The following is a 19,745-nucleotide window of genomic DNA, read 5'->3' as shown; positions in this document are numbered from 1 at the left end:
AGGGTTTTTAAGTTCTCTAATTACCTCCACGAGCTGTGTCACAGTCTCTGCTGCTGCACTTGCTGACCTTGTTGTTAAGTGGCCGAATCAATTACACTTAGTTACTTCCTGTGGTTTTAGAAACACTGGCATGAACCTAGGCAGTGTGCCTCACTGTATGAAAAACTATGTAATGCAATAGACCGGTACAGGGAGGACACGTGAGTAATGCACACAGGTGAGTCTACTGAACTGATCACCTGACGCTTTACGGCACAGAAAAAAAAATCATAGATGTGTTGTAAAATTGACTCCAACAGCAGTTTGAATGTAAGGTAGTCAACAGATAGTTGTTACAGTGCTAGATGTAAGGAGACAAATTTGTCATTCTACATCATAGACTGACTCAGCGACACCTGAAATAACAATACACACACTGTATGAGCAGTTGATATGATTCACTGAACTACAGAATTCTGCAAGCTGCAACTTAGTTCTTTAATCACAGTTTTCTGAGACGGCAGCATTATTCTGCAGTATTCCTCTGACTCACCTGTGTGGAACAGAGATTATGAAGTAACTTCGTCTTCATTTTACGCCCCCCCAAAACCAAAGTTCAGGTTGATGAGGCCACAGATGAGATCGCTGGATGCCAAGTGATACAGCAACACCACCCACCATTATTTGTAATGACCAAACCATCTGAGCAATTCTTGTCACTGACTGGTTTACAAGCTTGGCCAGAATCTCAACTGGTTGTGCTGTTTTTTTTTTTGCTCACTAACAAGCTACAGTAAAGGTTCAATATGGTAATGATGGAGCAAAGCACTTTGGACTGGTTTCAACAAAATGTCTTTTCACATCTCACAGTATGACATGGAGTGGGTGGGGTTTGACTTCAGGATCAAGGTGGTTACCTTAATGTGTTGAATCCCTCCCATGTTCATCCATGCCTGGGACTGGTCAGGTTTGAGCTCCACAGCCAGCTTGTAGCTCTGGCAGGAGAAAACAAAAGCAGACAGGGATCAGTGTCAGATCTTATCACACTAGCAACAGATTTACACTGTATTCTCATTCTGAAACCCAAGATGGTTCAAGAAGTATGCGACAATGTTGTTCCAGACCAAATGGTACAAGATTCATCTGCATGGAAGGAAGTATTTGTACATTTGTGTGGTAGTGATTATAAGTACAACTCATACAAGCTTGTGTGGTGAAAGCAAAGACTGATGTCCAACTGTCTGCTGTATGCAAACACCGGAAACATGATGTGTGCATTGTTTTATATGCACATGAGGTGGAGAATTGAAATCTGACCAGCAGTAGTCACTGAAGACAGACACGGGCCACTGATGCCAATGTGTGACTGTTATCAAACAGCTGGATACAGGTAACTTTAGCTGTGTCAATGTGAAGAGCTTTTTTCAGTCATTCTTGTTTAGAAATGGCTCAAACTGTCCCTTAGCTGAGCAGTGATGAATCACTGCACAGTGAACTGGACTTCAGGCACTGATTAGCTTATTGATTCAGTGAAAAGTGGGACAATGATGAGTCAGAGTAGCTCCTCGATTCCAGACCTTTATTTTACTTTGTACAATATTTGTTGTAGTGTACTCCACAGTCATTATAGAAAATTGAAAGTATGACGTTTATGATGACCTAACAATCACCAGTGACAGGTTTAACGCTGCATAACTTTAACTTGCATGTCTTCTTAGAAAATCTGAAGGAAGAGATTCAAAGGAAGAGATTCCTGGCTGTTCTAAGGTCAGCTTAAGGCCTCCATCCATGTCTACACAGGAGACGCTGAGGTACAGTACTGAGTGCAGGTCGCTTGCATTTCGCAGCATTGGAAGCCCAAAACTCAGTGTATTTACCCACATAAAACAGAGGAAAATACAACACTGAACACAGAAACACTGTGAAAATACTCTTCACTCTTGAAGTTGTGTTTTACGCGTCAGTAAAACCCTGTGTGAAAAGGTAGACACTATTAGTTAGAAATTAAGAAGCATCCTGTGTCATGGTGAAATGCAATACATCCATGGTGAGAGCCCAGCAGTGGTGTATAGAAACACAGCAGTTAAAGCTGCTAACACGCCAGGGACATGGTGTGCGTCACTACACCTTCTGTTCCACTACTGCTTTCAGTGTTAGTGGGAAAACAGTTTACTTTCTATTCATCACACCTTTTAAATCAAGCCTGAATGCTGAAATTCTATTTCAAAGACCAACGTATGATTAAAAACAGCAATGGAAGCAGTCTGCACTATTTACAACCCTCAGCATTTGCACCTCATTTATTTATGTGTCTTATCTGTTGGGATTAGGGCAGGGCTGTGGACGCTTGAATCAGCAGCCCAGACTTTCTGCTCTCACACACTTAAGACAAAAAAAGCAGACATGAAAGTCTTAAAATAAACCAGTTTATTTCAAACAGCCCTTCAGTTTCTCGAGCTGTTCGCCTTCTGTTTGTTTTGCTCCTTCAGAGACTGTGATAATGCCAGAGAAACAACACATCACACCATTATCGCTTTCAACTAATAAAGCAGTTTCCCTGCACAAACACTGCTCTCTTTAAAGCCGCAGTGGCCTGAGATGACCTCCTCGGCCCCTCCTGTCTTGTTTCCACTCCATCAGTGTTTCCCACAGTGTGCTCAGTTGCCTCTCCTTGGTGTGCTTGCTTCCTCTCCTCTCAGGCCTTTTTCTCAGGAAGTCAATCAAGGCTTCCCGAGCAGGAAGAGTGCCTTTCAGAAACTTCCCTCACAGATTAAATCTGATCCACGGCTCTGCAGACAGGTTATTCACAGCGCGCCAACAGATCTGTTTGATGTTAAATCTCAAAGTGAAGGTGAAGGGCGGCGGGCCGAGGCAGTCCTGCCTAATGGGATGGACCTCTTATATAGCTGTAATGTGGTTATACCTGTGTTAGCAGGTTTTCTTTTCATTCTTTGCAGTCAATTCAGACTTTCAGTTGCATTTACAAGCTGTATTTTGGAACTGCAGTTGAAAACGCTAACACTGACCACGTGACAGATAAGGAGGAAAATCATTTGGGGTTCAGATTTGGAGTTAAGAAACCTGAGCTGGGTTTTTTTTTTTTTTTGCACAATGCTTCAAGCTCATGTTGGGTTGGGGTTGGATTATTTTCAAGTCTAACCAGAAGAAAATTCTCTCTCTTCTCTTTCTTTCTCTCTGGGTACAGGCCTCGCTTTTAGCCCCATGCAGAACTCTACACAGACTCTGCCACTAAAACAAATTCCATGTGTGAAAAGCACTGGGCACTGGCTCCTTCCCTCTCATTGAATCACTTCCAGAAATCGCTGGAAACAATGGCTGAACATAAAGTTTAATGATCCTCCCTGTGCTCCGTGGTGTGTTAGGAGCTGTTTGAAATAATGTACTGTTTTAACACATGAACGCTTTGCTGGGTTTTCATCATGGATGTACTGGATTTCACCTTAACGTAATGACCAAACACGAGCAAATACATCTCAAGGGACGATGTGTCTCATCAGGTCAGTGGGAGTACTGAACTCTCCTGGCAAATTCCTAGAAAGAGGAGTGAGCCTCACTGTGTGTGTGGTCACTGATTGGAAATGACATCATTACACTCCTCTCTAACCTTCCAGTCATACCTCTTCACAAAGTCCCAGCTGCAGCTAATAACATGATTACACTTATATGCTGGAGTAAGCTTTAGCAGTAAAACTGACTGTTAGAAATACTTGTTATAAATACTCAGCCCTGGTTTTTCTGTGAGCTGTAGATGTGGCTTTACGCTGTGACACCTCTGTGTAAAGGCTGCCTTGAGAAGCAGAACAGCCTGCTGTGATGGAAAACAATTTGACATTTTAACCTGCCTAACACTCATGTGGCCCAGAGAATAAAATCTGAGGAAAACTCCTCTCTATGCAGAGTAGATTTAAAGGCTACTAAACCGAATAAAGCTCAGCAGAATAGAAACTTGTTCCAAAGGAAATAGAAAGAACGGGCCATGACAAAGGAGAAGCGTAACAGAAGCCGATATATCCTGAAGATTAGTTCCTGATATGGGTCAGGCTCCCAGAGAAACACCCCCAGCTTTCAGACTCCAACACAGGCTTTCTGTAAACAAGACGAGGGTTGGCTTATGCTCAAACAGAACCAGACTGTACAACATGTTGTCAGGCCACGTCAGTAATCATCAGTATTTAACATTGTTTCAAACAGCCGAGACAGTCGAGAGCGGACTGAAAAGCCGGCCATCGTAAGGACAGGAGAGCAGGGAAATGAACTGTGAGAAAAACTTGTTTTGTCCTTGCTGAGAGAGGACAGACAGCAGACATTATCATCTCATGTATGCGGCGTCCACTCCGAACTTAGCATGAGAAAAGGAGACTTTGTTCTGAGAGAAATCGATCTGATGCACGCTGTAATGGAGGGTTTTTGTTACCGTGGCGATGAAAACTGATGGAAATTGTTGGAAGATAGATAGTGTTGAATGAGAAAAGGAGCAGTTTTGTTTTGTTTGTAGTTGAAATTTAGTGAATTTCTGTGGATGTCTGGCCAAAAGCACCAAAACAAAAACACCAAAATCTGGAGAGAGAGAGACAGAGAGACAGAGACAGAGACAGAGACAGAGACAGAGACGGAGACAGAGACAGAGACAGAGACAGAGACGGAGAGGGAGAGCGGTACCTCGAAGGCTCGGTCCAGCTGGTTCATCTCTCGGAGCTGGTTTCCTTTGGAGAAATACAGCTCTGCTCTCACTGTCAGATCACTGGGATTCTGCTGCAGGGCCCTATCCAAAGCATCCAGAGCCTGACACAGACACAAACAGTCAATACACACTAACACACACATACATGAACATGCACACACACAAAAAATCCCCTGCTCTCAGAGTTGGGCATCTGGCTGTTTGAGTGTACTTCCTGGCGCGACTGTCAAGAGTCACTGCTGGCTTAAAGCAGACAGTCACAGCAGGCTTTGCAAAAAGCCTCCTTCACTTCCTGCTGCTTTGAACCATGACGCCATCTGAAGGTGAACGGGATGGAGGGAAGAGAGGAAGAAGAAGCAGCAGGTGATGCAGAGAGGATGAAGTCTAAACTGATTTAAAGCAGAGCTAACCAGACATGAAGAGGAGGAGAACAGAGATGAACAGCTCGATAATGAATTCCTCTCTCCGAGAAAGTGTAGCGTTAGCTTCATCGCTGCTACGCTGACAGAGAGACGGACAGAAAGAGGAGAGAGGGAGAGAATTAAGGAATTAAGAAGCGATTTATGGATGTGTGAGTGAGTTTAGCAGAGACTCCATGTATTTGGGAGCTGCTGAGAGCTGAAGCCAAGGCATGATTAACCTAGCTTAACATTAAAACTGGAAAACAGGGGAACAGCTTGTCTGGCGCTGTTCAAAAATACACCTAACAACACCTCCAAAGCTCAGGATGCACTGCTCATTTAATCCATGCATAAACAGACATGGAAAAGTGACAGTCTATGGCTTTTATTGGGAGTTACAGAGGAGAACTATTTCTTGATAAACAACAGCGTATCCATCCACCCAGCGTTCACCCTCTAGGTCAGCTCTCTTTTCCTTTGCAAACTCTGAAAAGAACATATTGCTTCTTGCATGATCAATAATGCAATACATTTGAAAAACAGGATTTTTCTACATCTTTCTACATCTACTTGCATAAAGAATCTGAATATTTCTTCCACCCACTGGTCACAGTATGTCTGGCATCAATGCAAACACAGAAGCTGATTGGGGGGGTGTGCACACATTCACACACAGGCAGCTCTGTGTAGCATGGCATCTGCAACATGTGTCACATACTGTGCATGTATTAATATTTAGGTACATTCAATCACACTGACAAGTTTATCACAAAAAGAGCTTCTGTATTTTTGTTCTTGTTGTCATTTGTACACTTATATAGTGGATAAATATACTTGACAGGTCAACCCAAAATGCTGCATTTGTTCTAGTTTAAAGTAGCTCATCTTGCTATGAAAGCATGATGGGACAATAATGTCCTACTGATGGGCACGCTGCCAGACGATGTCACTGACACAGAATTTATATCTCCTGTGAAACTGGGCCACAGGGAAAGTGACAGACTGATAAGCAGAAGCGCTGATGGTGCTGATAGAACAGAGTGGGAGGATGAGTGCCAGCTACCTGCCAGCAAATGGCTGCTGGTCTGATGTGCAGCAGAGGTGATTAGTTTCCACCGTAACTGCTGGAGCAGACACCATCTCCTGCTGAGAGTGTATCATTCCTGAGCATGATCGTCTCAACATGCTGAGTGTTATCTTACCTCAGAGCAACAGCCGCCGCAGCCATGAGATGCACACACACACACACACACACACACACACACACACACACACACACACCTCTGTGTAGTTGCCATGCTTGCTGTAGATGGCAGACAGGAGGCGGTAACATTCGATACAGCTGCCTTCTCTGGATATGATGTCCAGGGTCATCTTCTCTGCCTCTTTGGTACGACCGGCCATGGCTAAAACCTGAGCCTGGGACAGAAATACAGGGTGTGAGTGTGTGTGTGTGTGTGTGTGTGTGTGTGTGTGTGTGTGAATCAAGACACTTTTTCAGGGTTTGGTCAAATGTTTGAGGTCGGACAGATGTTGTTTTGATGAATATCCAGGATGTGGCAGCTTTCCCAAACCACACACACACACACACACACACACACACACACACACACACACACACACACACACACACACACACACACACACACACACACAGATGTTCTGGCAATCCATGTGTCTGTGTACGTGTGTGTGTGTGTGTGTGTGTGTGTGCTCACCAGAGCCAGCCAGATGTCAGTGCTGTCTGGCTGCAGCGCGGCGGCCTCTCTGTACACCTGCAGGGCCTCTTCGTAGCGACCTGTGTTGTAGTACAGAGCTCCGAGTGGAGTCAGGATGTCAACCTTCCTCGTCACCTGCAGCGCCCTGCAGGCAAAGGTCAAAGGTCACAAACGTGGCTTTCATTGCTGGTGATTTTCTCTCCATAAAATGTTTGGGTCATCAAAATGTGTGTGATATAGTACACACTTATGACAATGGTCAGTATTTCAGACTGCATTTCCCATAAACCTTCTTGACTCAGAGACCATCTCATACTTAACAGAAAACAGTCCCTGTTGCCTCTGGTGTAAACAATCCAGTGGATTTCTTGCCCTCTTTCCTAGCTGCCCTGCTGGCTCACAGTGAAAATGTGAAACGTGAAAAGCACAGAAGGTCGTCCTCATTACAAAGAAAACTGAACTCCGTGTTCAGGCTGGGGGGTCAGATTGGTCTTTGTGAAGTCAGTTACGTGGCCTGAGTTAAGTTTTGTTTTGTTAACCTTTTTAATGGGCCTATGATGCATCTTTTTATGTAAATAAAACGTCTTTTTGAAAAAGCACTCCACACACCAGCTCAGCCCCTCACAGACTCACAGCAGAATAAATGACGTCTATGCGGTAAAACATTAAGTAATTTGTCTTTGTATTGTTTTCAATTTAATATGTCAGAAAAGGAACAGCTAAATATTGCATTCTGTTTTGTTTTGTTTTTTATTTATTTCCTGACTTTTTGGAATAAAGGTTGTAGCTACAGTAGCTTCCAATCATTTTAGAATGTGGTCCAGGGTAAATAAAAACTTGAAAAGCTTTTTTTTTCTTGTCCTTCTGGGAGATCAAAGTTCACGGTAAGCTACACTGCAGCAGCCATGTAACTGACAAATGTTTTTGCTTCAGGCTGCTGCTAAAATATGATTCTTTACTCACCTCTTGTACCAAGACTCAGCTTCTTTGTTCTCATTGGACGATCGGAGCAGGCGGCCCAGGTTCACCATGGCGACGTAGTGTGCTGGTTTGAGTCTAACTGCTTGCTGGTAGTGAGCGGCTGCCTGCATCCCCTTTCCTGGGTGAGAGGAGAGAGCAAAGAGGAAGGAAGGGAAGCGGGAGGATGGAGAGAAGGAATGAACAAGAGTGGAAGAGAAATATGGAAGGAATGAGGAGGGAATGAAGAAGGATGTACAGGAGAGAAAGAGAGAAGGATAGAGAATGGGAAAAAAGATAGAAAAGAAGTGAGGCAGGAGACAGATGGAGGGAAAGGCGGAACAAACATGTATTATACGTATGTGAGCAGATTTTTCAAATGGAACACCTGCTACTGCTTATTGATATTCTGAAGAGTTGTAGATCAGCATATTTAGTGTTTATGCTGATAATAACACTACTAACAACAACATAACCATTCATCCTTGTGTGGCATCTGGTGAAAATATCCCATCAGAATGAGTTCAAGTGATTCTCATACATAACTGATGAAGGGCTGATGAGCTGTGCACTCTGACATAGCCCTCTGTACTTACAATACTGTTAAAGAGATGAAAATGTGTTGGCTTAGATCACTGCTGAGCACAGTTGGGTGAAAAAGGAAAGATCTTTACACTAAATGATACCTCACCCTACTTTCATGGCAGCACAACAATCAGTGGGTTGGTAGTTTAGTGGGAAATGTGCAACGACAGTCCTCTGCCCAGCTGCTGGTTTTGTCAGCGAGAGCAAAGAAAATACATGCAGTGAATGTACAGCAATAATGTAATATTGGTGCATTTAAATCCTCATGATAAATAACTTATGTATGTATGATTATGTGATGAAAGTAGGAATGTTGCTAAATGAAAGAATATGACGTATTCTTTCAGTATCTGATGTCTACAGCTGCTTTAGACTGTATGGAAAGTTTCTCCTTCAGTTCATTTATTTCCTGCAGACATCTGAAGGCAGCACATAACACTGAACATCTGATGGCATCAGATGGCAGATTAATCTGTAGCCTCTGATCAGGCTGGTCCATTATCACTCGATATTCCGCTTGTTTATGTGGGAGACCTCAGATCAGAAGGATAAGCAGGGCTCATTAACTTGCTGCACTTGTGTAATTAAAAAAAGGGTCCGTTGTTTCCATAGCTGAACTGACTTTGTTCAATTCTGAGCATTCTCTCTTTTTTCTTTCTTTGTCTTTTTAGAAAAGCTGCAAAATCAAATAAAATTTATTTTTTGTCCCCCTTTAACAAAGCAAGCTGCACATCGTCATATTAAACATACGTTCTAACAGCACTGAAACACCTCAACAGAAAATTCGAGCACAGACACTTTTACAAGATTTGATCTACTTCCTGTCTATTCTACAAGGCGATGAGACATACCCCCACCTCACAAAAATGACGTCACAGTGGGGTGAAAAGTCTTCCTGTTGTGGACACTACACAGACCCTGGATAAATTCTTTTTTGAGCCCCTCACTCCGTCAGCCTGATTGAATAACAGCTGGGAGCAGCAGCTGTTGCTTGGTGATGTGTTACGTAGCTTTGCTTTCTGAACTTTTAGAGTCTGCTGATGCAAAGCACTGTAATCACCTGTTATGCTGCTGGAAATTGAATTTAAAAGACGAGTAAAACTGGATATTGTGAAAAGGACAATATGAATTTATAATAAAAAAAAGCTTTCTATTCAGCAGTCCACTCCCAAAACTCTGAATATAATGCAGCCCAGTACGACACTGTCACCGACTATGACGTAAATGCTAAAAGTTAGAATCAATTGAGCACCATGTGACGGCTGCAACCACATCAACAACAGCAGAAAAACACTACTGATGTCACTTCACCCTCACTTTCACTTTAATTTTTTTACTCATTTGAGTTTATAATTTGGGACTGTCAAAACTTAAGTTCTGTCTCAACACTGCATTAATATAATTTTCTCCCTTTTGAGTTGTCATACAGCCCCTTCCAGGGAACATCTGGCCACCATGTCAAAGATTGACTGTAATGAGCAGTGCTAAATAGCCTCACCTGGGTAAGTTAGCGGAGGCAACCTGCCCATCCAGCGTTTATATACAGCTCGTTTAGCTCTTGTGTTTTGTCTATGGGCAGAAATATGTGCCACTAGAAACTGAATTTGCATCACATAATTTAAATAAGTATTGGTTAACTTGAATAATTGCATTAAAAGCTGAATCTGAATAGCAGAATTTGAAATTGAACTTCTTAATTTTGAAATGAATCCCAATACACTTCAAACTGAATGACGTTATTCATTTTCTCTGAAACTTCTACTTTAAGTTCAATTCAAATTCAGTTCTCGCAATTCCAGTTCAGGTTAGTGAGACACACAAAGAGTGCACTCAATTTCCGCTGTGTAGGAGGGCAAAATATTAGAAACACCTCTCAGTGTGATCCAGTCAAATATTAATATTTCAGTCAAAATCATGCTTTTTGAAAAATATGCCCCACAGATTTTAGAGCATCACACGGAGGGAAAAGCGACACATCTGTCACAGCATAAGCACAGCTAAGAGGCGCAGAAATATATTCCACCAGTGACTGAATTTATATTAACTCAATCATCCATTTTCATAATCACCCTCTCCTCCCAATTTTCTCACTTGCCACTGAAGTGCTCCAGTCTTCAGTGGTGCTTGTTAGTGCTTGCTTTATTTTGGTTTAAGTGCTCTCCAGCCATAAAATACAGTGGTGGTAAATGTCCATTTATCCATAGACAGTCTAGAAAGAATTACTTTTGTTGATATTTTATAAAGGGGACACAACACATCATAATTTGTGCATAATGAATGACAGATAATCCTGTAGAGGAAAAATGAAGAAATGTGTTAAATTCTCCAGCTACATGATGTATGAGTCATGTTTTGTGTTGTTTCTGCCCAGCAGCTTTTTCCAGGATAAAGACTCAGACTAAAAACACAAATCAGACCTGACAGTAACCACACAATCATGTCATATCATGTGTTAAATGCATACCGTCCAGAGACACTTTTAGTAACAGAACAAAATGTGTGTTTATGCAATATCCTTTAAAGTGGAGAGTGTAGCTGCTAGAACAGCACTGTGCAGGATGTTGGGCAATAAAGAAGAATTCTATTGAAACAGTCACACACTGAAGCAGTGACCTTTCTGATCATGGTTTTAAATTGGCCATAGGTTAGAGTATTGATTTTTACGTGTCTTGAAGATCATTCCAAGAATTTGGAGCACTAACGGAAAAGGCTGAAATTCCGATTGCGCCTTGGGGACCTTAAGCTGACATTTCTTAATGACATGATGAACTGAGGAGACGGCTACCTGAAAACGCTTTGCTGTCTTCTTACAGCCATCTCCTACTTTGTGGCCATCAATTATTTTGCTGCTAGAATGCTAAGAAAATCGTCAATTAGTGGAAGGGAGTTACTTAGAGGAGCCCTGGTAATTGCTGGGACAAGGCTTGCGGAGTTGGAGTATTTAGAAAGCTTTGAACGCTGCTTCACCTGCTCTTTCCTAATGATGGCTGTGAACAAGCCACTGCAATTTCAAGCTAATTAATGAGAGCTTGGTAAAAGTTATCTGGGAACTCAGATCTCTTGGGGTGCCCAGAATTTTGCACCTTTCCTCTTTCAGTAGTTGGCAGTGGTTGAATCCTTTTGTTAATGTAGATGTCATGATAATGTCTTATAGAAGTAGGTGTGATTTGGGGAGGCTGAGAGAAGCAGGGGCAGGAGTTTCACCTGCGGCAGAAAGATTTTGGACACACCATGAGGAGGACCATGAAGGCACAAAACAAAAAGAGACTGAGCAAACAGAGTTGGTTCCAGCCAGTAACATGAACTGGGCATATACACCTTTCAAAGTGAACATCCTCACTGAAGAGCAGGCTCTGCAGGACCACTGGGCCAGCAGAGCTGCTCCTGAAGGAAGCTGAAAGAGACTGCCTGGTTCAAGTGAGCTGGTCATGGGAAGCAAGACTGGGACCCGGCTGTGAGTTAGCCATGCACACACCCCTGGGACAGGAAAGGTAACACTCACCCAGGAAAAATTATGTCATATTTTAATGTCTAAAGCAACACGCAGGGAGAGGGACTAGGTTAAAGGTTTGCTATGATGTAAGATTTATCACCAGCCTCAGTTAGCATAGCAGCGTGGAGTAGAGGACTATGGGTGTCATGTGTTTACCCATCAGCACTGGGGCCAGAGAGCCACTCGATTCAACTCACCTGTGTCCACCAGAAACACTCCATAGTTATTATGCAGGTCGGAGCTGTCTGGACAGTTCTCTATACCTTTCAGATACACTTCATTGGCTTCAGCAAAGCGTTTCTATGGGAGGAGAAGGGAAAAGAGATTAAATTAATACGGAATTAAAATTGGGGTGAACTAGATTACACACAGAGAGATTAACCATCTACAGCTAAATCGAATTTAATTGAGCAATGAAGTGGTGACAACACACCTCCAGCCACAAAAGTCAAGTGTGCTACATGCATGGCATGTAAAAGTTTGGGTCACTATTTCTTTTTGCAGATATACACTCATCCTAAATTTGATCCCCACAGCAACTTGCAAAATTTGGGACAGGGGCATGTTTACCACTGTTACACCACCTTTTCTTTGAACAGCCCTCAGTAAGCCTTTGGGAACTAAGGACTTTAATTGTTAAAGTTTTGAAAGTGAAATTCTTTCAGATTGTTCCTTGATATACAAAAACAGTCCAGGGTCTCCATACTTGTATATTATGTTCCATAACGCACTGCATATTTTCAGTGGGAGACTGGTCTGGACTGCAGGCAGGCCGCACGGTCTGACAAAGCCATGCTGCTGTTACACACAGAAAACATGGCTTGGCTTTGACTTGCTGGAATAAACAGGGACGTCCCTGAAAAAGACGCCGTCTGGATGGCAGCATACAGTATATGTGTGAGTGTGTGAGAGAGAGGAAGTGTTTTTGTTTGTGTTTTCTAAACGTTTTACCTGCTCAGCATAGAGTGATGCCAGACTGGAGTAAGCATCAGCAAAATGTGGGCCGAAACGTATGGAGTCCTTCAGCAGAGTCACAGCCTCATCCACCTTCCCCTGAGCCCTGGAACACAGTGCATCATCATCAGTATGACATCATCCCCATTAACACCACAGCAATATCATCACATGCTCAGCATCATCCTAATCATCATCATCATCACTATAATCATCAACAATGGCAGCAATACTACCATACTCTCATGGTCACAGGTTGTCATTTGTCATCTCTGATTGGTTGGTGATCTTCAAGAGGTTGAGTTTCTGTTTTGTGTGTATTTGTTAAAATAAATGAACTAAAATCAATGGTATGCTCAGTGCATGGTGGTTAAAACAAGAAGAGGACCAGACTTAACCTGAAAGGGCTGTCCCTGATCAAGCAGTCGAGACAACAACAAACACCGGGAACAGGTGGACGGGTGGTGGACGAGCTAGCTGAGCTCACCTGCATTTCAGGTAAGGCCTTGGTTTGAGATCGGCAAAACAAGGTATTTAGGTTATGTTGCTGCCTGGTAATTGCTAGTACAGCCACAAGTGTCATTAGAGCCCCTAGACCTGACAACAAACCATTTTTCCTGTCACTATCTGTACCCTGACAATATAGATATATTCAATATTTCTATATTATTTCAAATTGACTTGACTTTACTTGACAATAGCATCAATATTTGTCATCATCAACATTGCCATCATCGTCATTATCTTCACCATCATCATCACCATCAGTATGAGCTACTGTATATTAGCATACTCTCATCATCACCATGGTCATCACTGTAATCATCCATAGGAGCTATATTATTATACTCTTATCATTTCATCCTCACAATCATCCTGATCATCATCAACATCACCATTAGTAGCAAGAGTATATTACTTTCAATCACAGCCACAGATTTCACAGTTTTTCATTTCATCCTCAATAAAACAAACAGCATAAATACAGACGTACAGTCACACATAGACAAACACACTCACAGCGCTGCCATGGACTTGCAACAGTGGATCGATGGCTCAGTTTGTCCTCACAGCTCCACTGATAACGCAGAGATAGTAATGGAGCTCAGCCATAATAATGGACTTCATATCAGTTTCTATTATTGATGTAATTTTCTATTAGAGCCAGAAGAGCTCAGGGCGGTCAGCGCTGTTTGACCGCAACACAAACAAACAAAAAAACACAGCGGCCGTATAAAGAGCTTGTCAGATTACAGTGGTGGTGTCAGGAGGCGGGGTAATTGACGACTTTCATTTAGTGAGCGTGGTGAATCATTATTTTTCAGGCCTCTGACTCAAGTATGAATAACGCCACTACATCTTCAGCAGACCATTCATTCCCATCTGAGTACTGACTGAGGCTGTGCTTCAAAATATCTCTCAACTCTGTTTGTGTCCACATCGGCACACCATGACTCCAAGGCTCTGCATCATTAGTGCAATGAATCATGGTAGTTTAAGCTTTATAATGCTCATTTTCAACCCTAGGATTAATACTTTTGGGGAGACATTTAAAGGTTTTCTCCTTTGTTCATATGCATTGACACCAGCCATGTTCTAAGACTGCAAAAGCACTCACACAGGCTGCTTTACTGATCAAGCCACTATCACATACAACATGCCAAAGTTGTTGGCTTGCAAATCACAAGTCCCAAGTCATGGCTATGAAGTTCAGATTCAAGTTCCAGTTCAGAGCCAACAAGTCTCAAGTCAAGTTCAAGTCTTAAACGAGTCATTGCATGATGTTCCTCAAATTTAAAGGGACACACGAGAGAGAGAGCGGAGAGAGCAGAAAATGTAACTGTTAGAAAATCAAGTGAAGCACGGCACTGAAAAGTAAGATTGTCATTTTCTGTTTGACAAAGCAGCTTTTAGTAAGTCTGACCTAAGTTACCCTGCAAACCTAACCTTCAGACTAGTTGGTTCCTATACATGCAAGTTAATTTTAAGGTCTAATGACGAGTAAATTCTCATTCCTTACGTGGAATTTGAACCTAAAATGGCATGTTCAAAATCAGAGATTAAAATTTAGAAGTTGCTGTTGGAACACTGAGACTGTCTCCAGCTGTGAGGGTCATTGCCAATTTTGGCAGCTCGCTGAAGACAAAAATACCTTCTTTTCATGAGAAACTGTTCAAAAGTTGTGAACACAACATGAGCAAAGTCTCCAGTGTGTCATCACCAGTGGATGCTGTCACCATACATTTGTCCAACAGCCTTTCAGTGTGTGTGAGAGTGTGTCTTACTTGAGGAGGTTTCCCAGGTTAAACAGAGCTCGGTTATGCTGAGGGTTGGTGTCCAGTGCTTTCCTGTAGTAGCGCTCAGCCTCCTCCGGGCTGCGAGTCAGAGTGCCAAGATTGTTCATGGCACTGGCATGGCGGGGGTATAACCTGAGAGGAGGGGAGGACAGGAAAGACAGCAGAGGGGAGGCGGGAGAGAGGAGGAGAGAACATTTATTGACGACATTTCGTTTAAAAATGCAAAAGTCACCTGTAACAGCCAGTCCACTAGCATTCTGGCTCTGGAACTGAGCACTGCTGTCAAACTGTATGTTCGTCTTAAGAACCGCTAATGGCTGCCGACTTCCAGAGGGAAGCATACCATAACATGATCTTGATTGGACTAAGTGCCTTGTCACAGTGATAAGGATTATCTTCAGAGCAAATGGTGCAGATAAATCTGCAGGAGTGTGTGGAGGCTGCAGCCAGCAGCCTCTGCTGACACTCACTGCTGCTCTCCATCACTGATACAGAAGACCTCTGTGTAATTGAAATACACTTTTATAGTTAGTGCCCATAATGGTGACACAAGCCTGACAAGACGCCTGGGGCAAGAAGTGAGCGGGCGCCATGGCAACATTCTTTACTGTTTCTATGGTAACGTTATTCCACGTGTTAATGGGTTGGCGTTTGAACGTGCGGAGAGAGCAGCAGCTGGATACACCTGACAGAACCCAGAGACGAGCAGCACTGATCCACAGAGCTTACCTGTTCACTGCCTTCACGTCACACTGTAAGCTGCTTGATCATCACTCATAGAGCTGAGCCACCAGGGAAAGACCCACACCGTCACAAAGTGAAGGAACGACACAGTCACTGGGAATATAATTAAAGCATGATCCAGCCTGATCATGTATAATACATGCATTTAGCGTTGCAGTGGTGCTGTGAACAGGTGAAATCAGACACTGGACTATAAATTGTCGAAATCTACGGTGGAACTCCTGTTAGCCCCCGGTGTCGAGCATAGATCTGGCTTCTGAACTGCGCCCGATCACAATCCCCCTTCCTCCTTACGATTTTGTAGTCAACATGACGCCTTATCTTTGGGGGGAGTTCAGATTTTTCTATTTTTCTGTGAAGCACTTTGAAAAGTGCCATTCAAATAAAGGTGAGAATTCTTGGACAAACTAAAGAGCTGACCTTATGATGGCTCTTGAGGAGTAGTTCAAGGATCATCATCATCTGTGGAACATGAACATCTGTACAAAACAGCTGTACTAAACTGGTGGAGCAGCCCACAGACTGACTGACACTGCCTTCATTACAGCCTTGCTGGCAAAAGGTCCTGAAATCAGTTGAATAAATCCACCCTGCTGAAGGAGACATTCTGACCGAAGGAAGCAGGTGCATCTGCTTATATCATCGATATCACATAACCTTTGAGTTTCTGAAGGGGGTTTAAGGAATGGACTTCTTTCTAGTTTGCTCATTATGCTTGTCTATCTCCTTGCTCTTCTTTACTGCAGCCTGTGATCTGGAAATCAATCAAAGGATTCCATCAATGAAGACACCTTGAACTCTCAACGATTATAACTGAGGAGATAAGGAAGACAGGGAAACTGTTCAACTATCAGTGGTGTGCTGACTGAGACACACACGCCTTAAATGAAATAGACTAAAAATAAAAACATAAGACATATTTCTCCCTCACTCTACTTGATGGACAAGGTCTGAAACAGACCAGTTAAAAGTGGAAGACAGACAAAAAAGACAGCAGTTCAAAAACTTTGGGAATGAAAGGGAAGTAACTTTGGGAATTAAAAAGTGAGGGATTCAAAGGGATCTCTGTCCTTGTCACTGCCTTCCTATGGGGAAAAAAGGAGCAGAAAAAGAAGTGGAGGCTAGATAATTAAAGCGAGAGTGAGTGGTCTGGTGGGTTTCAAGTTATTATGAGTTGGGATGTGGTTTGGAGCTGGATGAAAGCTGCCGAGGCTCTGCTCGGGGTTTGGCAGGCTGGATTACCAGAGAGCTGTTGTGCTCCCACATACTGGCAGGAGGACCGGAGAGAAGGGAAGAGGAGATGCTAGGAGAGGAGAGGGGTGACGCTGCATGCATCTATTACAAGAAAGCAACAGAGGAGAGAAAGCAGAGACTAGACCTTAACTATGCAAAGACTACAACAGACATAACAGCACAAATGAGAGTCTCATGACTATTGATTAAGGCTAACATGACAACTATCTCGAGCAGATTCACCCTGCTGTAACTAATTAAAGTTCATTTTCAACCAAAAAGGCACTCAGCGTTTTAGAGTGTGCTTGCATTTGGTAACTGTATTCATACTCAATCACAGCTGCTTGTGTCAAAGAGGACACGTCACTCTGTGTCACTCTGATGTTTGAAAAACACTGACCAGTTCCAGCTTTTCAGACGTGACGATTTACAGCTTTGTCTGTGACTGAAGACCGTCAAAAAGAAAGGAGTCAAACTTTACACATTCCAGATGACACAGATAAATATATAGGCGCCAGATTCCAGGTGATCTCATCTGAATAAGGGAGAGAAGGACAGAAGCGACAGGTGAGTGAGGACAAACTGAACCGGGAGAGAAGGACAGAAGCGACAGGTGAGTGAGGACAAACTGAACCTCATCTCTGTGGCTCCACAGGAAGCCCCTCACCAGGACAGGGACAACTGATGGACACCGTCCTTCATTAATGCAGCCTGTGTGTGTGACAGGTGAACAAAGCACAATCTCTGAGCTGAAACAAGGCCATTGCATGCATGAGAACATGCGTTCAAAGGCGTGTGTGCACTTTCTTCCATGTATCTTAAATCATGTAATTAATCTGGTAGTGTAGTAATTGCACTGAGAGAGAAAAACCAACCAAATTTGTCAACAATATTAGTCCTCCTGTCATACTTCAATGGTTCAATTTGCCCTACGGTACGTCAAGTATAGTATAATTATTGTGTGCCAAAAGCATTTCAAAAATGCATCTCACGTATTTTCTCCTCTACAACACTACAAGTCTTTCTTCAGAGGTGGGGAACGTAAAGCGTCCAGGCTGTATGATCTGATCCACAAGGCTATTCAAAAACACACCAAAAATCTCTGGACAGCAACTGCTTTTACTGCAATAAAAGATAATAACCTAAAAACACATCCTTCCAGCGCACAACGTGGTTACGCTGATGTCACGCTGATGACATAAATCATGGTGACTGTATAGAAAAGCACACGTGGAATGCTTTCCACAAAAAAACGGACAAGCAATTCTTTTTTGTTAAAGTAAGACAGTGCTCCTAAGTTAATCTGTGGGAACAAGCTCAGAAAAGGCAAATCTTGAGTATAATTACAGCTCGAAACTTGCTAAACTGTTTGAGCTGCAAGGACGAATGCGCTTGGACAAAGTTAACAGTCTCTGGAGGAGTTTGGGTGTCCAACAAGCAGCTTTCATAAGAGCACATTCAGGCAGAGACGGCGTTCTGCAGGCGAGCTTTGTGATGAGCGAGCTAATGGCTTACAACCCAAAACTTCACTCAGAAGGAGAATTTGTGAAGGAGAGCCTTGTTGCTTTACAAAGTAAAATTGTTCTTAAGTGTCTATTATCTGGAATAATTCATAGAGATGAGGAGAGTACCTGACATACCTGACAGCTCTAAGCCCATTGGTTCCTCCTGAAGACATACATCTTTAAATACAGAGTTTGGTTTAGAAAATATCGATTCTATTTCTCAAATGGGATTTGTTGACAATTGGTATACAGAATATTAGCCTTGGCAGCACCAGTAAAGGTTTCGTACAGTGGAACTGTAGCCCAGGTAGCTCATGTTTACTCCGGTCAAAAGGGGTCCCACCTGATGTTAGCCAGGTCCCAGCGTGGAGCCGCACCAATCAATGCAACATAATCAGCATCATGGGACCTTTAAAACTTTTCCATTGAACATGACTTGTGTTGTCATGCTGTGGCATCTTAGCTCTGACCCTGACAGTGTTAAGTCAGTGTGCTACAGGACCTCTCTCACACACACACACACGTATACACACACTGACACACACACAGCTGCTTCATCCTTTTCATCCACTGTCAGGCTGATTCATTTACTGCATTCACTTCGAAAGCACACTGATGCTTCCTGTGATGCAGTCTTATTTTAGCTGACACAACATTTGGCAACAAAGTGGATGTTTTCATGTGGGAGAGTGGACAGTGTGTTTAATGAAAGTGCCCTTCTGCCAATATCCAAATAAAATCTTTTAGTCAAACTGAAATGTCCTTTCCCATTTGTATGTACACGGTGAATAAAAAGAAGCATTTTAAAATGCTATTTTCTTTAATTAGTGCCAAAATAAATAAATAAAAACAATGACACGTATAATAATAATGAATAATCAAATGACGAATAGTCGTCTGTGTACTTGTAAGCATACTGATTAGTTCCTTTCTTTTCCTAATGAAAATGGCAGGATTGTCAGGCGTCTTTTCACAAATGCGTCAGTATGAAAATGACCATGAAAAAGCTTATTTCACATCCATTTTCATTATCACTGCAGCAGTGTTCTGTTTACAATACACAAAACTGTCTGTGGAGTTTTCCTTTGAACTTCCATTGTGGCAGTAATTATGCATTTTCAAACATAAAATGAACGATGAAATGTGAATGCACATATTTAAATTCAAATTTAAATTG

General features: G+C 42.6%; 1 protein-coding gene across 1 annotated transcript in view; it reads right to left on the bottom strand.

Moving 5' to 3' along the window:
- The window catches only part of tmtc1 (transmembrane O-mannosyltransferase targeting cadherins 1), a 138,797-nt gene that overhangs the window by 4,436 nt on the left and 114,616 nt on the right, over positions 1–19,745 (bottom strand). The window contains exons 11-18 of the mRNA XM_070992513.1: positions 15,075–15,218; positions 12,787–12,895; positions 12,033–12,135; positions 7,764–7,899; positions 6,801–6,945; positions 6,364–6,501; positions 4,660–4,782; positions 897–974 (exon numbers count right to left, since the gene is read on the bottom strand). Of these exons, the coding sequence (XP_070848614.1) occupies positions 897–974; positions 4,660–4,782; positions 6,364–6,501; positions 6,801–6,945; positions 7,764–7,899; positions 12,033–12,135; positions 12,787–12,895; positions 15,075–15,218 (976 nt within the window). The remainder of the gene's footprint in view (positions 1–896; positions 975–4,659; positions 4,783–6,363; positions 6,502–6,800; positions 6,946–7,763; positions 7,900–12,032; positions 12,136–12,786; positions 12,896–15,074; positions 15,219–19,745) is intronic.

Source organism: Chaetodon trifascialis, chromosome 22 (genome assembly GCF_039877785.1).
Source record: "Chaetodon trifascialis isolate fChaTrf1 chromosome 22, fChaTrf1.hap1, whole genome shotgun sequence".
Lineage (NCBI taxonomy): Eukaryota > Metazoa > Chordata > Actinopteri > Chaetodontiformes > Chaetodontidae > Chaetodon > Chaetodon trifascialis.
This window is presented reverse-complemented; position numbering and strand designations above follow the sequence as displayed.